Source organism: Octodon degus, unplaced genomic scaffold (genome assembly GCF_000260255.1).
Source record: "Octodon degus isolate 3935 unplaced genomic scaffold, OctDeg1.0 scaffold00009, whole genome shotgun sequence".
Taxonomy (NCBI): domain Eukaryota; kingdom Metazoa; phylum Chordata; class Mammalia; order Rodentia; family Octodontidae; genus Octodon; species Octodon degus.
Genome location: NW_004524585.1, coordinates 21,405,497 through 21,425,919, shown reverse-complemented (window position 1 = coordinate 21,425,919; position 20,423 = coordinate 21,405,497). Strand labels below are relative to the sequence as shown.

The following is a 20,423-nucleotide window of genomic DNA, read 5'->3' as shown; positions in this document are numbered from 1 at the left end:
ATTTAAATGGAAATATAGTTTAGAAGTGTAGTGATTTGGATCTTTTGCAAAAGGGAAAGGAACTAAGAGATGAGGGATGGAAGAGGAAAAGGAGACGTGGATGAGGGAAGAATTAATGTGTTACAGAGCTGTTCCAACTCTCTGTGATGAAGTCAGTATGTACTACCCACATGGCATTAGAGATACAAAGTTTAGAATCTTTGAATAAATGTAATATTTCTACTAGTAGTACGTGTCATAACCATTCAGATTGTAGTGGATGCTACAAATGCATAATGAAATTTAGCTTTTCTACTATTCTTTGTATAAACATAAATTATGGTGTAGACAGAAGAATTTGTTGGGGGGAATAAAAAAAAGAATTTGGAAAAAAGGGAAATGTGGAATTGAAACTGGAGAGGTAAAATGGTATACTAAGGAAAATCACCCTTTCCTTTATTCAAAGAGGGGATCTTTTAAAGTTTTAAGTAAGATAAAGACAAGCTAAAATTATTTATTATTGAGATATACTTGGCTGGAGTGTGAAAAGTACACTGGAATAAAACTGGATAAAAATAGACAAATTTAAGAAGTACAAACCAGGTAAGTGGTCTGTAGTAGGACGGTGGTAGGGAATGGTGAGGAAAGAGAAAGAGAAACAGAGAGAGGAAAGAGAGAATAAATATGGAGACCAGAAGAGAAACAACCTGAGATTTAACACATATTTGCAAATAGAGGGCACAGGATTTACAGAGTGGCTCTGGGAAACAATTAAATAAGACATAACATGGTTAAAGCAATAACAGCAATGCTCAAATTTACACGCTGGGCATTGATGCTGGGAGAAAAGATAACTTAAGATGAGTAGCATTTGGGAGATTCAGGAAAATCTAAGTAGGTATGTTTAGTTCACTACTGGAGATAGAAATTCGGGAACCAAGTAAGTAGAGGAGAGAAGGCCCCCTATAAATATGTAAAATAACAACTATAAAAAGACAAAACTTGAAAAATGACCAAAATTTAAGATTTCAAATTAAGACTGAGTGCTTTAGTGTGATAGGTTTGATAGCTCTCATAAGCAAAAAGACTTAGAGTGAAATACATCACATTTGGCTCACCAATTATTCATAAACGATGTCATTGAAAAAGGTACTCCAAGTCAAAAACATTTTACAAGATTACAAAAAGGAAATAATTATAGTATCAGAGTTTTGTGTATTTTTACTCCAATAAAAAAAAAGTTACTTCTTTAGATTGTTGTAAAAGGGATTCATATAATTTTTTGAAATACTGTGGAAACAGGCTCAAATAGCCTCAAGGAAGTCTAGAAATCATTAATATGTACAATTTGTTAGCTCTGATGTTTAATGCACGGAACAAGGAGAATGTACAGTTTTCAGTGCTATTTGTTATGGATTTGTCATCAAAATGAAATGTGATTATTCATGAGATATATTGAATAGCTGGGAACTAAAGAAAAAAGGTATAGTAAATGTGGCAGTGTGTACAAAGTAAATTAAAGACATATTTTGAGAATACTGTTGAGGCCTGTGTAGATACACATTTATTTCTATCCCCAACACACAGAATTCCTCCTGGCCGCTCACTTATGTACTTCTCCTGAAGCCCTCCTACGGCGGTCACTATCACGGACACTCTGAACTTTCAACTTGCACACATCAAAGGGGCATTTTTTTCCTGTGGAGTTCCAAGTTTTCTAAACAGCTTGGTACTAGAGTATTCCTAAACTTGTTCCTAAACACAAGCCTAGCAAAAAATGTATGTAAAATAACACTGCACTAAAGCTATGAGACAAAAGGCATTTAAAATCACGCTGTTCTCACTGATAAAGATGATTTCGGCTCACTGCATCCCGAGAGCTTTAATACTTCTTTTAATAAGTCACTCTATGGTCGTGTTTGGATCATGGCTTCAGGAGACAGCAATTTTGTGGGAGTAAAATGGCAGGTAAAAAGTAAAAATTAGCTTCAGGCTATGTCACTTGTCCATTTACTCTGTTCTAAAACAGGTTAAAAATACCATGGCAAATTGCTACTCCTGGGTGCAACTTACTCATTATTAAAAATAATGCCAACCTTGCACATTAGTTAGAAGAATGTTCTTAATCTAGTGAAGTAAGACAATTCGGTTTAGTGTAGTTCCCTTGAGCCCAGGAATGATACCTAGAACATCTCCTCATTCCTTTTGTGGCAGTGTGCTGTTTACCAGACTTCCAGTTGTAAAGAAAAATGCTTCCATTGGTGGAAAGTTATTATTATGTCTAACTAAATTTCACTACTCCCTCACCATTCTGGAAAGCACATATAAAGGAAGTTGTGAAAGAAATATCCATTATCAGGTGTCAGGATTTTGTTTGCTTTGTAACAAAGACCACAGTATTTCTGGAAGGAATAAAGAACAAAATGCTGCTTTTGCCAAGCAGTGTAGTTATGTGGTGATCCTCTAATAAAAATAGAGCAAGGAATATGCCTATTAGCCTAAATGCCTTATTTGATCAGTTAAAAAAAATTTTTTTTTTTCAAACAAGAACTCAGGCTACTGATCTACTTTTCTCCTATCATTTTTTAATATTTGATTGGTCCTTCTTTTGGCCACTTCTACCTTAAGAAGCTTGAGCTATTTGAAAATCTATTGTATAGAACAATCTACTGTATAGTAGGATAGAAATCTTACTGTAAATAATATCATCTTTCAGCAGCTGTTTTGAACTCTACCTGAGCAACCTGGTTAGGAAGAAAACAAGGTAAAGAAAATGAAAAGGCATTTTTAACTCTCGTGAACTTTTAGTGACTTCCCAAAGATGCAGGGGCTTGGTAGCCTGTCCTACACCTCTTCCGAGTGCAGCCTATCCCTACAGCATCATAGTTCCCAAGTATTCTGCCCCCACTGATCACACATTTTCAGCCACCTAGAACATCAATCTCCCCAGCTCTCCTCACCTCTTGGTTTGTCTCAAGGCCTAGATTTTATTTTCAAAGATAGAAATCACTACTTTTTCACAATGAACTTATACTAGTGTGGGAAGCCATTAACTGGTATCCATTTTATAAGTGTCAGCCGTCTTCTTAAGTTTCTGTTCCCATGCTAAGTTTATGGTCCTTCTCACCTTGCCCATTCCCCGTGAATCACGTGCTATGACCCAGGGGTTGCACCTTCCCCTGTTGCCTAGATACCTGCTGACCACAAGAGCCAAGACTTCCTCATTCCTACACCCCCTATGTATACCCAGCATCTCCCCTGAATAAACAGGACTTGATCAGAATCCTGTCTTGTTATTTCTCACGTCTCCTGTCCTTTGTCCCCTCTTCAATTCCCCGCTCCTCCCCCAGGTGACCTTCGTTGACTGACCCGCTGGTTCGGGACATACTAGCCTCTTTTTTACTATAGAAAATTGTCCTTTAAGACACAAAAATTTCACTCAACACCCACTACCTAGCTCTCACATATATTCAGAACATAATCACTGGTTCTAAGTTCTAACAAAATCTGCAGTGTGGAGAAATTATACTCTATATAATTAATGAATTTATTTCCTAGAACACATTTACCTCATATTCTGCAAATCCACACTAGAGCATAGTTCTAGGACCAGTTGTCTACTGTTACTGTTATGAGATTTAATCTAGTTTATTTGGGTCAAAAATCTATCTTCCTTCTTCCATCTTCTGGTTTCACTTCTATGATAGTCTCTTCTGTCTTCATTCAAATCCCTCCCTGAATCTTGGAGATTTATTCATTTTTTTCAAATATAATACACGTGCTTTTAATTCTTGTAAACAAGTAACAATTACAAAATGCCAAGACTGGCAGTATTAGACCAGTAAGAAAAATATACGTAATTCTAGATATATACTCGTTTTAAACCTGGAGATTGAATACACGTGCTTGTAATTCTTGTAAACAAGTAACAATTTCAAAATGCCAAGACTGGCAGTATTAGACCACTAAAAAAAATATATGTAATTCTAGATATATTCTCGTTTTAAACCTGGAGATTGAAAATTATTTACTATCTACGTGGGCTTACAAATCTGGGTATACTTGCATGTAGTTGACCCCAACAAGGAAAATTTAAGATCCCAATTTTTCTCCAGTCCTAGAAATCAAACTCAAGGCTTTGCGCATTCAAAAGAAGCACTCTGAATGAGTTGAATCCCCAGCCCTCAAACCAAAACTTTATTCCACATAATGGAAACCTTAAAGAAGGCTTTCACATTTTTTAATCCTTATCACGCTTCTAAATAGGAGATAATGACTAAAATTTGGCTTTTAACACTTGTCACAAAAAACTTACCAAAACATTAAAAAACAGAAAACACACAAAACAGAAAATAAATATTTTAATGTCACATTCGTTTCCATTAGAACACATTCCTGACACATCCTCATCAGTTTTGGAACTGGCTTTCCCTTCTAGGTGCATGCACCTACTCACCTGTCGGAGGTTAGCAATTTAGTCATAATTACTACATCAATAATTGACTTAGATACTGACTTTCTCAAGTATAGGATTAAATATCTGAAACAAAATTTATAACTGTATTTTTTGACACTTTACTTTCCAACTGTAACATTTTTTAAATGTTAGAATCTGCAAGGATTAAATGCACATTTGGAGTAAAAGTGAACCATAAGTCACTGTATTTCATAATAACCATAACACCTTATTTTCCATGAAATTATATAGTCACTATCATATCTATAAATGTCCTGTGCAACTCTTAATTTGGTTTAAAATTCTGATATCAGTAAGTCTCCATTAACTATTAAAAATTGTTCATTATTAAAGGTTTTATCTAACAAAGTTTTATCTTCCTAAGATAAATATTAAGTATTACACCTACAGATTTAGCGGCATTTGATAAGCTGAATTTATCCTTCTTTTTGTCCCTTTTCTTAAATTATTCCACATATATTTTTGGTAAAATCTTTTTATTACAGTTAGAGGGAAACTCTTGCCCTGGGTTACATAGTATACAGGCCATTACAATTCATTACTGATATAATTTTCACTAATTAATGAAATGGATCTTCCAAGATGTCCTTTTACTTAACTATAAAATATAAGCAATGGATTTCATATAGTATCTCAAAGTCTCTTCCAATTCTACCACAAAATAGTATAAAGCTAAATTATATAAATTTGTATATTTATAAAATATCTTTTAAAACAATTTTAAAATAGCCTTGTAAAATATATATTTTTAAGCTGCTAATTGTGAACAACTATACTTCCTTTAGAATCTTACTGGTTGAGCTGTGAAATGCACTCATTTCCTTCTTAAGAACATGTTCAAAGTCAAAATCAAGATGCTGGAGTTGAATATTTTAAGTGTTGATGGGAGTGATCATGTAATTTATTTTGCTAACACAGATACATTCCTCATTACAAAATGAAATAAACCTGATTTTAACTGAGTATGTAAACGAATCTGGGATTTATTTACTATCTAACTTTTGAGGATAATTCCTTTCAAATACATATAATTTCAAGTGAAAAAGTAGAGAATCTTGATTTATCTTAATAACAGTTTTGGGCATAAGTAGTAAACAGATATAGTGATTAATTTTAGCTTTTAAAGAAAGTCCAGGCACAGTGGCATGCTCCATGTTAGTCTCCTCCTCTGAATGCGATATGTGAGATCACTGGCAGAACTGGCTGGTACAGCACATGCTTAGCATTGGTCTAATGAGGCTAAGAGCGAAACTGTTGCAGCACCACTGTAGGGTAACAGAACCAGGAAGAAATGCTACATTGGGCTGTGACAGAAAAGTGAGCAAAAATCAGCTCTCAGTAACTTAAAGAACCTTTGTGGTCATGAAATGATTAAATATCAATATAAGCTCAAAATTCATTAAAATTTTGTTTCACTTCTCACAGAAGGAATTTTAGTGAGGCCTGAAATTTAGGCTTATTCACATTCTAGAATACATCTCTTTATATGATGTCTAACAGAAATATGGTTTGTAAGATAAAACTGTGATGCACAATCAAAATATTTGAAAGTCTCAATCAAATTTAACAAAATCTGAGGCAATGCTGAAATTTATAAAAAAGTGAATTCTGTGGTTAATGAAGGCATGAACACTTTGCAAATATTATGACAGCCCAACAAGACATATTATGTTATGATATTCTGAAGGGCACTAAATATTTCTAATCTCAATTGAAAAGTAGTATGAGCAACAATAATACTCAAAGCCCAATGCTTCAGTTTACAGATTGGGGTTCATTCCAACCCAGTGCTTGATTAACTGATGTGCAATCGCTCGGCTCGGGGGCACGAAGAATGCTTGCTGCTTCCCTCTGCTCAGAACATCCACAACCTAAAATATATAGCAAGACAAATTAGGCTTCCAACACTGCTGTGTTTAAAAGCTACTTCCACATGTAAATAAGTCAAGTAAAATGCAATGGTTCTTACAGTGAATAACAACAGTAGAAAGTGACAGTATCCATATGACAAATGCAAAATTTAGTATGGCAGTTTTGTTACTCTGAGTTAGTGTTGTTATTCTTAGGATGCTCCAGAAAGATATTCCCTCATGAAAATGAGGTCATGAAAAAGCAAAATACATGCTCTCCACTTTTCAAGAAAAGCCACCTGTTGAGACAGGGCTCGCTTTTCTAAAATTCTGAGGCAATAATCTAATTTCTACCTTTTGAGACAGAGTAAGAAATAAAATTAATATAGTGGGTAGTCAGAAAAGATTTTAGGTCTTCACTACTCTGGTGTATTTGTTTTCTATATAAATATTTCAGGTCATGTAAAACACAGAAAAGAAATTTGTCCTCCATTGTATTACTCAGAGATGCTCTTCCAAAAAGTTCTTGGGAGTGTATGCTTATTCTATGCTCTTTTTGGCCCTTGGTACATTGCTCAATAAGACTTTAAAATTTTCAAGTGTTTTACTGATTCTTTTGAGAGTTAACTGTTTAAACACTATGAACTAAAATATAAAACAAGTTTAAGAAAAATATTCCCATTTATCTTTGAACTAATGTGTATGCGACTTAAGTCCACTGAAAACCATTACCATTAATTTGAAGGAATGACATTTGAAATCTGGAATCACATGGGATCAATCATTACTAAAATGAGTTAAAATAGAACACATCCATGAGCATACACTCTTCCTACATGGAGTTATCAGTTATGCTGCAATCCATGCATAACAAGAGGGCTGTACTCTTTCATTCAACTTGTGGAAAATATGCTTCCTTGCTGTGTGCCCAAGCCAATACTGTCAGGGAACAATCAATAGAAGAAGGAAATTAAATTGAACTTTAGCACTTTACCTGTTCTCTCGTGAACCAGTGGGCATCCTCTATTTCATTCTTGTCAACTTTAATTTCTGTAGACACTGCCACAGCTAAACAACCAATCATTAAGGAGGAGGGCATTGGCCATGGCTGACAAGAGACATACTGAACATGGCCAACTTTGACTCCACTTTCCTCTTCTACTTCTCTCCGAACAGCATCTTCTATTGTCTCCCCTAATCAAATGGGGCAAAAGAACAAGCTGTTGATGAACACAGCCTGGACACTTTGTGCTGCAAATTGTGCACACACTTGAAAGTCACTTTGGAGAGAAACACAATTCAAAGAATACAAGTATAAGACAAAGCAAACAAAACACTATTTTTAAAAGGATATGACCATGTATAGAATCTCAAACTGTCAACAAGAAAATTTTCACTTATTGGAGTTCCACATTTGTCAGGTCCATTTTACAAATAACAATTATAAAATCTACAATGATCTGTAACATAATACTGGCTAAACATTATACAAACACCACATATAATGAAACTCACTATTTTTTTCTTTTTAGGCAATTGTTTTCTGCTAAGTGATTATTGATTCAGCCTTGAGAAAAAATAATGTGATGCCTATAAGTGTTGTCTATAATTCTGACTTTCACATAACTTAGAATCTAAATACAGGAAAAAGTTTTTAAGTGCATTTATCTGGAAGTTTACAAATATTTATCAATATATAAACTTACTTAGCAAAATATATTTTTAAATGTAATTTCCCTTTTCAAATTTTAATAAATTTCTTACACAAAAATTAAGAACTTATATCACAATAAAATATACATTAAGTTCCCAACCTATGAAGTTGAAAACTTTCACCATCATGAAAGGACTTTGCATTAGGAGCATTGGTAGATGTGAACCAATAGCGAAAGTGTGGGGCGGGGGCCCTACGGCTGTGCTGCTGTCGAACAGCACTGGATCAGAGTCCAGGATGCCCAGAGTGGGGTGATGGGGAGGAGGTTGCGGGAAGCGCAAAGGAACATGCAAGGCACACATGCGCCAGAGGCATGTAAGGTTCCTCTGTCAGACTTAGGAACAACTCTGACGTAGGAGCATTCTCCTGGAACTGAGACTGTTAGGAAGTTTGGGATTTACTACATAGCAAAACAGGTCACCAGCTAATACAATACCATAAAAACCAAGAGATTAACATACATATTTGAAAACTCTTAAAAAAAGGAAGATAACCAAAAGTAAGACAAAAGATACAAATAAAATTCAAAGCAAAGGAAAATTGGATGCATAATGCACATTTGAAAAAGATCTCCATCAGCAGAAAAATGAAAATGAAAACAATGGCTCACTTTCATAATCCTCAGAGAGACAAATTAAAGTTTGAAAATCCTAACATGGTGAAGACACAGAAAAACGCAAATTTCATGTAGTGCTGTTGGGCATGTAAACTGGCAGGAACACTCGCTTGCGCCCTTTGGCAACATCGAGGAAAGGTCAAGAGGCTCACATCATGCAAACTAGCCTTCCCACTCCGTGACTAAATCTAGACAACTCTTGGAGAATAAAATATTGTCTGTGACAGGAAGAGCCTCAGAACACACTAAGTGTCCACAGCAGGAAGGAAGAAAACATTACAGTTAAAAACTGACCTGGAACAACAGGAGCCAGCAAAGTAATTAGGAACAAGGCCTCGGAAGCCCCACTGCCTGGGCCTGAATGATCTCAGGCATGCTCCCAAGCCTCCGTGCCTTAGTTCCTTGTGGTGATACTGCTGTGCCAGTGTCCTACTGCATGAGGCTGTGTGAAGGTGTGGCTGAGTCCATAATACCTCCAGAAATGAACCTTGTACCACACAGGTGTAGTGCTGTCATCTAGTGACAGGACTTAAGACGGGAAGGTGAAATTAAATATTAACTAAATGAAATGAATGTATGCATTCATTTATTCTACAGATACTCACTGAGTCCCTAATACATGGGAGATCTGGGCTTGGGAGACAGAAATGAATAAACTAAAGATCCTGCCTTTGTGGGACTGGCAGCCAGTAAGATAGACAGTAAACAAATATATATAGTATTAGGTTATGCTGCAAGCCACCGAGCAACGTCAGGCAGCAAGACAGGATGTGAGGGCAAGGCGAGGCTCACCGATGCAGTGGGGTGACCACGAAGGCCCTCTGGGCGGCGACATCAACACATGCCCAGAAGAGAGGTGCAAATTATCTAGGAGCCTTGGCCAAGAACAATGTATGAAAGAACAAGTACTGAGCTTTTAATAAATGAAATTACTAGTAAAATAAGAAAATTAAAACATGTTTAAATTATGTCTTTAAAATGATCTATTTTAAAAAATGACTCAGTTTTATAACATGATAAACTTGTTGGAAATTATAACTCAAGATATAATTATAACTTATACCTGAGAATTTTATTTGGAAATTATGTTTAATGAAATTATGAAATGTATTCAGACAAGGCTTACCAGGTTCAACAAATCCAGCAAGACAAGTAAACATGCCTGGGGGAAATCTCTTCTGCCTGCCTAAAAGACATTTGGTCCCATCTGGATGAATGACTTGCATGATTACTACTGGATCTGTTAAAAGAAATCAGATACCTGAGTGACAAGAAAAAATAATTTAAGACACTCTGTGCAAAGTCACTGTATGGTAGGATAAGGGATAAGGTATATCCTTTAATAAGGATATACCTTAATAAAGGTATATTTCCTCTAGAAACAAGATTCTTTCCTGTTTGTAGGAAATGGTTTCTTTTGCTCTGATGTTGCTGATAACAGAATATTTCAAATAAATTCGACAGAACACTATTGGTAAGCTAAAGACCAGTTTTTCCTTCCTTCTCACAACCTTAGCAACATTTATTCTGTACTTAGTGCATGGTGTGCATATTATTTTTTAATGAGAAAAAAGTCTGACTCTGTAATACATGGGCATGGAAAAAATTAATTTTTTATAGTAAATACAATAGATTTCCCTCTTGTAGATTTTCCTCTTTTCTATGCCAGAAACATATTTTTAAAAGGTTCTGTGCCTGTTTAGTTTGTTAAAATCATTTAAAAATTTAAAAGAAGAGCTCATCTCTCAAACAGGCAAGAATGGGCAAATCCTCCTTAGCAGATCATTATTAAGAACTAAAAATCAATGTAAAAGGCTCTTGGACAACAAAAGCAGATGTCACTGCGCTGTGTATTCCACCCTGTGGAGACCTCTGTGGGTGTGGCTGAGGCTGTGTTGTACAGTTCTAGGGGTCTGGGTTCTCAGCTTTCCGAACCTACAGCAGACATAAAGCCACAACTAGAAGGAAAGAAGGTAAAGGCAGACACCGCGGGAGCGAGAGCCTAGCTCCCTGCGGTGATGCTCTGGAAATGTCGTAAGTGGGCAATGCACCGCTGGGGCTCGCTGGCTGGAGGAGTCACACGGCTGGCTTTTAGAATCACGTACCTCAACACATCAAATTCATACTGTATTGCCTGCAGTTAAGAAATGACTAACTGCACAATCTTTGATTACAAAATCATGAAAGTATGTAATACTTGTAGTTTTGATAGCTAAACATGCTCTTAGTAAAAAGTTCAACCTCTTTGCTCTTTCAAAAATTTATCTTTCTAGAAATGTCTTATTCCGCAGGATTCCAGGTAGCTGCAAAAGAAAAGGCTTACCAACTCTGGGGTACGATGTGTTGTGGACGCCCTGGAGACTAGGGCAGTCTTCTTTCAAACACACTCTTTTATATCCCCCTTCTTCAATTTTAGTTGCAGTTCCACAGGTCGGGCAGAACTTGTATCGACTATGCCAGGCAAGAACCGATCTTGCTTGAGCTACCACTCCTTGTAAAAAGCACAGAAAGGTTTCACACAGTGATATATTGTAAAAAATTAATATGTAGGCATAATGTTCTCAAACAATAATAAACACATATACTGTTCACTGAACAGTTGTGATCATTGGTTTTAATACTTGTTTTTGTATGGTACATTCTTCCCTTAAAGTAAAAACTTAACCTTTTAGATGACAAATGAAAATTATGTTTAACTTTAATTTGCATTAAATATAATTCTCATACAAGACAGATGAACTAATAATCCACCTTACACTCTTAACTCTCAGATTTTTAACCACTAATCTTTAAATTTTGGGTGCATGTAACTGTGGTATGTAGTGAATTTACAAATACTTCACAAGCATGACTTTTAGAAAAACACTACAGTTTTGCTGGGGGTGCAACTCTGGCAGAGTGCTTGGCTAGCATGTGTGATGCTCTAGGTTAGGTCCCCAGTAGTGCAAAAATAGAACCAAAGCAAAACGATCAAATACTACCGAGTCAGAAGGAAACACTCAGGACATGGCAGTCACTCAGGCTGGCCCACGTCATTAAAATATATTGCATTTATAACAGCTGTGGATAACTGTGTTTATGAAAAAGTCCCAAGAGTACACTTGGAATATACATATATATTTTGTTTATACCCTTTTCATTGATATTTAACATGCCCTGACTAGAATCATCACATTTCAGTCAATGAGAATAGAAGCTACACTTTAAATGGCTGATGAATTTGCTTTCTTTAAAATACATGATTTGGTCCATGAAATTTTGAAACAAAATAATAAAGAATATTTAAATTGAGAAAATAACAATGAAATTCAATGAACAGCAGGCAGCATTACATATCTGCCTACCTTGTAACATGTAATTCACACTAGAGTGTCCAGTATAATTCTTTCAGGAGCATCACAATAGGAAAAAAATAACTCATCAAGTAGCGTGTGCCAACTGCTGTTTAAAGAACTTTATATAAATTATTTACTTAATGTTTAGAGAAATGCCATGAGGGAGGAAGGTGCTGTACTTATCCTTATCTTCTACAAGAAAAACAGGTAGTAGTAGAGGAAAAGCAGAGGAAAGTAACTGTGTAAGATTATCCTAAGTAACATGTAAGATTATCCAACAAGTGAGATTAAGGGCCTCAGTTTCCTTACTAATAAAAGAAAAAATAAAAACAGAGCAATAAGCTCACTCATAAGATTATTTTCACTGTAAAATACCATGTGTGTATCTACACATGTACATATACAAAACATAAAAATATAAAAAATTGAGTATATTTGAAGATGAAAATGATCTGTATGTGTCCAAAGAGAAGATTTTAAAAACCTTAAGCAAAGCCCAATGGTTTTTCACAGGTGTGAAGTACATCACAGCAGGCTCTGTGTGGGAATGTTGCCTTTGCACACTGATGAAGGGACTCTGCCTCCCACTAACTCTTCCTCTATGTTCCTTCCATGTCAATAATGTTCCTTCCGTCAAACTCAGCAACAGCTTCATCATACCAAAACTAAAGGTTCTTTAGAAAAAGAAAAATGTACTCAAAACTCCTAACAGCATTTGACACACTTGACCACTCTCCTCTTGAAATGCTCTGCTGTCTTTATTTCCTCCGACTTTACACTGACACTGTTACCTTCTTTGGTCCTTATACCTGACCTGCAGAAGTCCATGGATTTAGGTTGTTTTCTGTTGCTTTCAATTCTCTACGCAATCTCGGTAGTTCCTTGGGATCTTTGTTGATGGCTGCTGTGAGTCTCTATTCAGCCCTCTTCCCTGAGTTCTAGATTCTAAGATGAATCTCAACAATTGAATTTATCTGAAAAAAAATTCTGGGCTTACTACAAGTTTGTCCTGCTGTCACTGCTCTATCCATCACCCTTTATTTTCAAGAAAGAGCATCATTACTACATTACTAAAATCTCCTAGAGGTCACTCTTGCTTTTTTCTTCATTATATCTTTTACGTGATCTATTAGCAGTTACTGTTGATTTTCTCTCCAATTATATCTCTTAGCACTTCTTAGCCTGAGACAAGGTTAGCCCCTCTTACTTCTAAAGGTCTCAACTATATATCAGTGGCTAGCAGATGCACATCCACAATATGTCAAGCTCTCTCCCTTCCTTATGATCACTCTGGTGAAAGCCACTGGAATTTCTTACCTGGGCTATCCAAGTCCCTCATAATTGAGTTTTAAAACTTACTGTCATTTCTCCTATAATTTATACTGTAAAAACATTTAACATGAGGTTTTTCTTTAAAAAGTACACACACAGACAAAAAACAGACCAGGTTACAAGATTCATATGACATTTAGATCTAAACTCTAGTTCTTACCACGGGATAAAAAGACTCAGCATCAGAAGACAAGAATAGTTGAGGCCTCTGAGATTATGTTTAGTGCAGAATAGTCGCTGAAGAATTAAATGAAATCATCACACATTAGTTAATTTTAGGAAGTTAATTTGGGTGATTAATACACTGCGAATGCCCAAGAGAGTAGCGTTATAGATTAAACATTTTAGGAAGTTTCTAATGAAGATAGCCTACTTTTACTGCTTACTGGAAAAAATGTGCTTCCTGGAAGTCCAACTCAGTTCAAAGGTAGATTATTACCAAAACAAAAAAGCAGTGTTTGTATCTTACCAGCTTCTTTTTCTTTCAACTGTAGAAGAGCTGGCATTGGAGGATGAAGAAAATAACAGTTTTCATGTCTTTGCTTAAATTCTTCAGCAGCAAGAAGATCTATACCTAAAGCAAACCAGGCAACCAACCCATCCTCCTCTTCTTCTGGGACTTCTCCAGCATGATTATGTGACTTTTTTTGCATTTCAAGCTCTACTCCAAGGAAAATCAAGGTGATCTTCTCAGGCTGAGCCAAGTACTCCTTTATATCTGAGTAGTGCAGCTGACAAAGCCTGACTTCCGGTTGTTGGAAACTTTCTTTACTGCCACCTAGAGTGACCAAGGGATTTAAATCTGAGAAAAGAATATAAACTGTGGATGGATGGCTTTCTTTAGCTAGCAGCCAGTCAGAATTACTTCTTTTTTCGCTTTTTCGATCCAGGAGTGTTCTGCTAAAATAATTTTCACATTCTTCAACTTCATTGGTTAGGAACCAAGGCTTCTTCCCACCTTTAGCATTAGCTAGTAAGTTAGCTATATGCTTATAACCCCAAAATACAGCAATATCCAGTGCAGTTTGCTTTGATTTATTGACAACTGATCTATCACACCTATAGATGGAAGAAAAAATTGGGCAGGAAAAATAAAATTGGCAGTAAACATTTTCTCTTATATTTAGTTCAATGTAACATTTCTAGGTACACATTATAGTTCCAACACTTACTGATTTTATACATATTTGCCTATTTTGGTACACAGCTTATTACTGAGAATCAATAATCACAGTGAGGAAAGGCTAGAGTGGGCAATTACAATTTCTAGGTAATTACTCATAAAAATACACAGCATAATGATGCAAACATTTTACAAGGAGCCCTTGATAATCATAACAAGATTTGTATTTTTTATTTGGGAGTAAAATATTAGACTACTCATAAACTTGCTTTACTATTAAGTAGGTTGTGCTTGCTTTGGCAGTACATATACTATTAAGTATGACAGGTTAATTCAATAATAATAATAATGACAATATAGCTTTGGATGTAGCTCAGAGGTAGAGGGCTTGCCTGACAAGCATGAGACCTCTGGGTTTAATTCTCAGGACCAGTAAAAATAGTTACAGTATTTAGTGAGATATTATGCTCCTTTTTATATAATAAACTGATCAATGAGTTACATACTAGCCCAGTAAAATAAATGTAGTGAGAAGGATATTTATTTGGAAGGATATATGTAACACAGAAATTGAACCACAAACCCTTTCAAGTGGTAGAGCCCACAATGTTTACCCTTTCTCAAGCAGGAACTGGACCACATCTGGGTGTCCATTCCTCGCAGCGTACATTAAAGCAGTCCAGCCATTCTCAGACGTTTCATTGAGAAGAGATGGAGAAAAACTGAGCATGCCTGTTAACCTGGCAATATTTCCTTCGGCAGCTGAACTGAGAAATTCAGAAATCATTTCCTGTTTTGGGCTTCCTTTACCAGAGGACATTTCTTCCTTCAAAAAGCAAATGGGGGGGGGGAGAGAGAAAAACCTTCATTTGCAGCTGCTTTTTGCAATGAACAAATGTTATTTGAGCATTGATGCTAGAATAAAAGTTTATAAAACAATAGTCTTAAACATAGTAGTAATCAAAATATTCACTTTGAAATTGTTATCAGTTGAAAATAATTTACTTGCTCACAGGAGTATATTAAAATAATGTATCAAGGCTTTCACAAAACAGAGGCTTGAGGTGTGGGGGGATGGGCAGTAACATTACAAAAGCCTGGGGGTAGACCGGAGGGGACTTCACTACAGAGCTATGGAGCAGGGATATGAAAGGGACAGTAAGGCAGATTAAAATAAAGGCAGAGGGTTTTTGTAGTATTCTATGACTCTAATGTACCACGTGTAAGTCCCTGCCCTCAGAAAATTATGATCCTATACTTATTCAATTAATTATACTTACGTAGTTTTCCAAGTTTCACATAAGAGTAATTTACTGCTCTACCTTGCAGTTAATTCTGCAATCCACATGGCACTGATTTTTGTTCACGGCATGGGGTGGGCTAGGTCAAGATATGTTTAATTTCAATGGATAATTCCTATGACTCAGCACTATTCTTGAAATTCCTCTTTGTCTCACGGCACTGCACTGTTATCCTTGTCACAAAACATATGACCACATATTTTTGATCTATTATGAGACACAGTTCTGTTGGGCAATATTGTTCTTGAATCAGAGATTTAATCTTTTAAATCATGAACTCTGTTTGCGTTGTCATTCTGGTGGTCCAGAAAAAAAAAATGCCGCTGTCCTGTACTTAATAAATGTCATATAATCATGGAGTACATGTGGTAGGGCACACACTGAGCTGTGTAAGAAACTGGTTCTTGTTTGAATTGACCATGAACTTTTTAAAGTATCCTAAGACCATGAAATGCTCTTAGAAAAAGATTTGGGATTTTAACTATTCTACCATTTCTAAGCAATGAGGTACTTAGGCCAAGATGAAGTTATAAACCATAATTTTTGACATCTGTGGCCTCATGTTTCAAAACTGCAATCTAGTTGATCAATTTTGTAGTCCAGATAGAACAAAATTTAGGCAAAAATGGGCTAACGATTAACTTTCTTATTTTGTATCTGTTTCACATTTCCTGTTTGTTATTTACGAGATTAAAATCTACACATGGGATGGAAAAATCCTAATACTCAAATCTATTTACACATTAGAGGTGATCTCTGCATTGAAACACATCTTTATTTCTTTTGATTTACTCTTTCCATTTCCATTCTTTTCATTACGAAGTTTCTAACCGCTCTGAACACTTATGAATAACAACAGCTGTCACTCTATGACTTTACTTTGAAGCCCTGCTAAACAGACCCCTGTATGGTGTCTCACTCCCGTAGCCTTTCTAATATCACAAACTTTCATTAGTTTCTTCACTCAGGCTTCCTTTCAACTGATTTCACTGTCCTGTGTTCTCTCTTGGTCATGGTCACTCAAGATCAATCCAGGTGATTGCGAAATTGTTCTCCAAAAATGCAATGTCATTCACCAGTCGCTACCCTTAATGCTACACTGACGTATACAGCACTTTCTGAAGAAGTTTCAAAAACAGAACAAGAAAAAGAAATAAACCAGGTATGTTTCCCTTTGCTTTCCTGACAGAAAAGCCATCCCGGGGAGCACAGAAGAGCCCACATTGAGCTCTGCCGCGTGCCACCTCCTTACTGACAGGTGCGAGGAAAAGGCTCTGAAAGCCCCGTGAAGGGCTACATCCTTGCTCCCCTAGGAGGGCATGGACTATTCTGAGAAGTCCCTGAAGCAACTTGGGGTTTAAAAGGCCTTCCATCTGAACTACATCAGCATCCACTCTTACTGACGCGTAGTGACCCGGGCCCAAGCCAGCCCAAGGTCACGCGGTCGGAGCGCCACAGAAAAGACCTCGCGTCAGACACGCACAGCCCCGTCCCGCGACGCACTCCCGCTGCCAGCCCTGGGCGAGCCGAACCTGCACGCGCAAACCCGTACGGGCTCTCCCAAGGGTCAAACGCAGTAGGGTTTACTCTGCCACTGCTTTGAGAAGTTTCCTAAAGTAAAGTCACGTCTGAAGTAGCGTCTTTTCTCTTCACGCCCTATATTAACACTCGGGCTGGAGGCTCCAGCAGCCGCGGCTCCGCAGGAGAAACCCGCCCGCTCCCGGGAGCCCCGGCGCCCCGTCGCAGCGCCCGCCAACCCCGAGCGAGGGTGCGCCACTCGAGACCCAGCGGCCGGCGCGGGGCGCAGGGCACCGCCCCAGAGGGGGTCGTGGGGCCGACTAACTCCCCACGGCTGCTACTAACCCAGTGTGACCAGAGCAGCCGCCAACAGGACCCAGCTAGGAAAGCCAACTCGCGCTTTTCCCAGCGCCGGAAGCAGCCTTCTCGACTTCCGGCCTGGTCGGGGTCCCCGCAAGGCTTCTTGGGAGTTGTAGTCTGCAGGCTCGGGCTGCACGAGGCGGAGCGCGGGCGGACTCGGCGCGGAGGTGGCTCCGCTGCCCCGAGGACGGCTGGGTAGAGAGGCACGTGCGGGTGGAGGAAAAACGTCCGTCCGTGAGAACCCTCTTAAGTTTTCCAGTAATTCTCATCTAGCTCCCCAACTTTCCGTCAGCCAGGACTGCCCTGTGCGATTGCGTCTACCAAGCATGTTATGTAATCCAGGAATGCTCAGGGGACCCACTGTCTTCTGTATGCCACTTCAAATAAGTTAACGGCCCCCGGAAAAACTCGTTTCTCCCCAAGTCTAAAAGAGTACCATGCGTTGATGTCCACCTCGCCAGTCTTCTACCAAGTATGTGTCTGCTGGGCGTGTGGTGCAGGTCGCTCTTGGCTTCAAGCCTCCCATAGCACGTTGAGTTGTGAGGTTTAAATAAAATAATGCAAGTGTGCCAAGGCCGCCAAGGCTGACCCTTGCCGCATGATTATTACTGTTGCTCTTACTTTGTTTCCTGTGCTTTCCTGCACCTTCTTTGCCAATCAACAACAGATATGGGAGTCAAGATTGATTTTTGTTTTCTTCCTACACTGTTACTATGCCTGGGAAACCTCCCATGATGATATTATATATACTAGTGAGCATAGTATGCTCCGACTTTGCCCGAAGGCGTCCTACACTTCTTTCTATGAGTAGTTATTTTAAACTGGTTAAAGCTTTCAGGGATCAGACAGATCAGAAATATTCTTTAAGGGCCAGGGAGATAGCTCAGTGGCGTAAGCACCTGCCTGGCAAGCGCAAGGTCCTGGGTTTGATCCCTGGTACTGCAAAACAAAACAACAGAACAACCCCAAAACCTTTTTAAGTTACCTCACGCAAATACCTCATCTTTGTACTGAAACATATATTTGAGTAGATAAATTAGTATAATGAAGGCTCATACATTAAAATTCCAGCATGAGCAAGTATTATTAATACATAGATCTCCCAGCACTTAAGAGCTTTAAAATAAATTCCAGGCACATATTAATAAATATTTATGGTAAAATTTTAAAAATTATGAATGAGTACCTAACATCTAAGCACTTTAATAAAATAATTTAGCTATATCACTAATGTAATTAAATTTTTGACAATGTACTGTAATAATATGATAAATCCAATATAAAGTTATGCATTTATCACATGTCTTATTTTCAGTTGATTCTTTCAAATCCAGAACTAAAGGTCTCCACCTTACATTTTAATGTCTTTATTCTCACTTTCCCAGAAATTTTTTGTTGAAGATTAATGATGATTTTTTCTGTACAATTTACCACGTCTCACTTTTCTGAGACTATATTCCTCTGGGGTTCTTTCCCCACATATTTATTATAAATCAGTAGTTAAATTTACAGGGATTATTTAATGTTTACTTATTATTGCATTAGATGACTAAGTGCACAATGCATGGTTGTCTCTTTGCCACATTATAGTTGACCTTTGCTTTCAAATGTTGTGAATCTGATGAGGTTAATAATAAACATAAATTTCTTGCTGACTTTTTGGCTAATGATTATAGTAGCTATTGATGACTATTTTATAAGGAGTTGCAAAATGATGATGTGCTAAGTTGATAATTCACTGTACAGTTACTAACAAGAATTTTTATAATACAAATTTTTCTCCTTAAGTACAGTTTGTAATACGTGATTCTGTCCTACTTACTTTCTTATTGCTGAGCCATAATACACGACACCCACAAGTTGCAGGAAGAAAGGTTTGCTTTGGCTCACAGCATGTAGAGGTTTCTGTTCACAGTGGCTGGGCTGTAAGGTACAGCAGTGTGGCAGAGGAGAAGCCTGCTGGCATGGCAGCAGGAAGCGGGAGAGAGATCAAGGGAGGAGCCTTCCAGGCCATGCCTCCAGGGAACACTTCCTCCAACCAGGCTTACCTCTCCAAAATAGATTTGGCTGTTATACCCTCATTGGGTCAGTCCACTGATGGGTGTCACACCCCCAAGCCCGCTCGCCTCCCCAAAACCCCACCTCTGATCTCTTGAGGCTTTGCAGGGGTCATCTAGACATGAGCTAAAACACTGATCGGGCATACCTCTTACGCTTTCCTACATCATTTCTTGTGCCATGTCATTTTTCCCAACCAGTGCTTTCCTTTATCCAAATCCTACCCACATCTTTTCTTTGCATTGTCTAGAGACCATTTCCGCCACAGGCTTGTTAGTTTCCTGTGAGTATTATATTAGTGCATGTTGCTCATTTTTCCAACTTCTACCATCATAATTTTTTGACCTGGGGACTAGATGATATGTTGCTCTCCTACTCAGCAGGTCAGTATAACTAGATGCTTAATATCTTTTTTATACCTTTTAAAAATGCATTTAGCACAGGGTCTCACTACACAGATCGGACCCGTAGTGATCCTGTTTTCAACTTCCCAAGCGCTTGGATTGCAGGTGTGGGCCACCACAACCAGTCTCAATTACTGTCTCAGCACACCCCAGGGATTGAACCCCAGCCCCTACATCTACCTAAGCAGGTGCTTTAATCCACCGAGCTATCTGGCGAGCCCCTGTCTGTTCTTTGAGAAAGGGTCTCTGTGTATAGTTCAGGTTGGTCTTGAACTCATCATGCAGCCCAGGCTGGCCTCAGTTTCACAGTGAGCTGCCTCAGCCTCCCAAGTGCTGGGGTTAAAGGGGTGTATCAC

General features: G+C 37.9%; 1 protein-coding gene across 3 annotated transcripts; it reads right to left on the bottom strand.

The window, feature by feature from the left end:
- Positions 1–4,202: 4,202 nt before the first annotated feature.
- Nudt12 (nudix hydrolase 12) lies at positions 4,203–17,674 on the bottom strand. Of its 3 annotated transcripts, none has more exons than XM_023708367.1 (7): positions 17,628–17,674; positions 15,041–15,254; positions 13,773–14,362; positions 10,960–11,127; positions 9,763–9,876; positions 7,301–7,500; positions 4,203–6,327 (listed from the first exon to the last, which is right to left on the bottom strand). In XM_023708367.1, the coding sequence occupies exons 2-7, from the start codon at positions 15,244–15,246 to the stop codon at positions 6,217–6,219; spliced, it is 1,389 nt and encodes a 462-aa protein (XP_023564135.1). In that variant the 5' UTR covers positions 15,247–15,254; positions 17,628–17,674; the 3' UTR covers positions 4,203–6,216. The 3 variants fall into 3 exon arrangements, with proteins under 3 accessions (XP_023564135.1, XP_004625468.1, XP_023564136.1); XM_004625411.2 differs by having other exon boundaries at positions 15,041–15,252; positions 17,591–17,670; XM_023708368.1 differs by having other exon boundaries at positions 15,041–15,248; positions 17,591–17,658.
- Between the last annotated feature and the right edge of the window lie 2,749 nt (positions 17,675–20,423).

What these genes read in the sequence shown, in the direction of transcription:
- Nudt12 (XM_023708367.1), bottom strand. Translation starts at nt 15,246, where the DNA reads ATGTCCTCTGGTAAAGGAAGCCCAAAACAGGAAATGATTTCTGAATTT. An exon ending in CAGTTCCTGCTTGAGAAAGG is followed by an intron (nt 14,363 to 15,040) that starts GTAAACATTGTG and finishes TTCCATCTATAG; the next exon opens with GTGTGATAGATCAGTTGTCA. An exon ending in CACATCGTACCCCAGAGTTG is followed by an intron (nt 9,877 to 10,959) that starts GTAAGCCTTTTC and finishes TTCTTTTAACAG; the next exon opens with ATCCAGTAGTAATCATGCAA.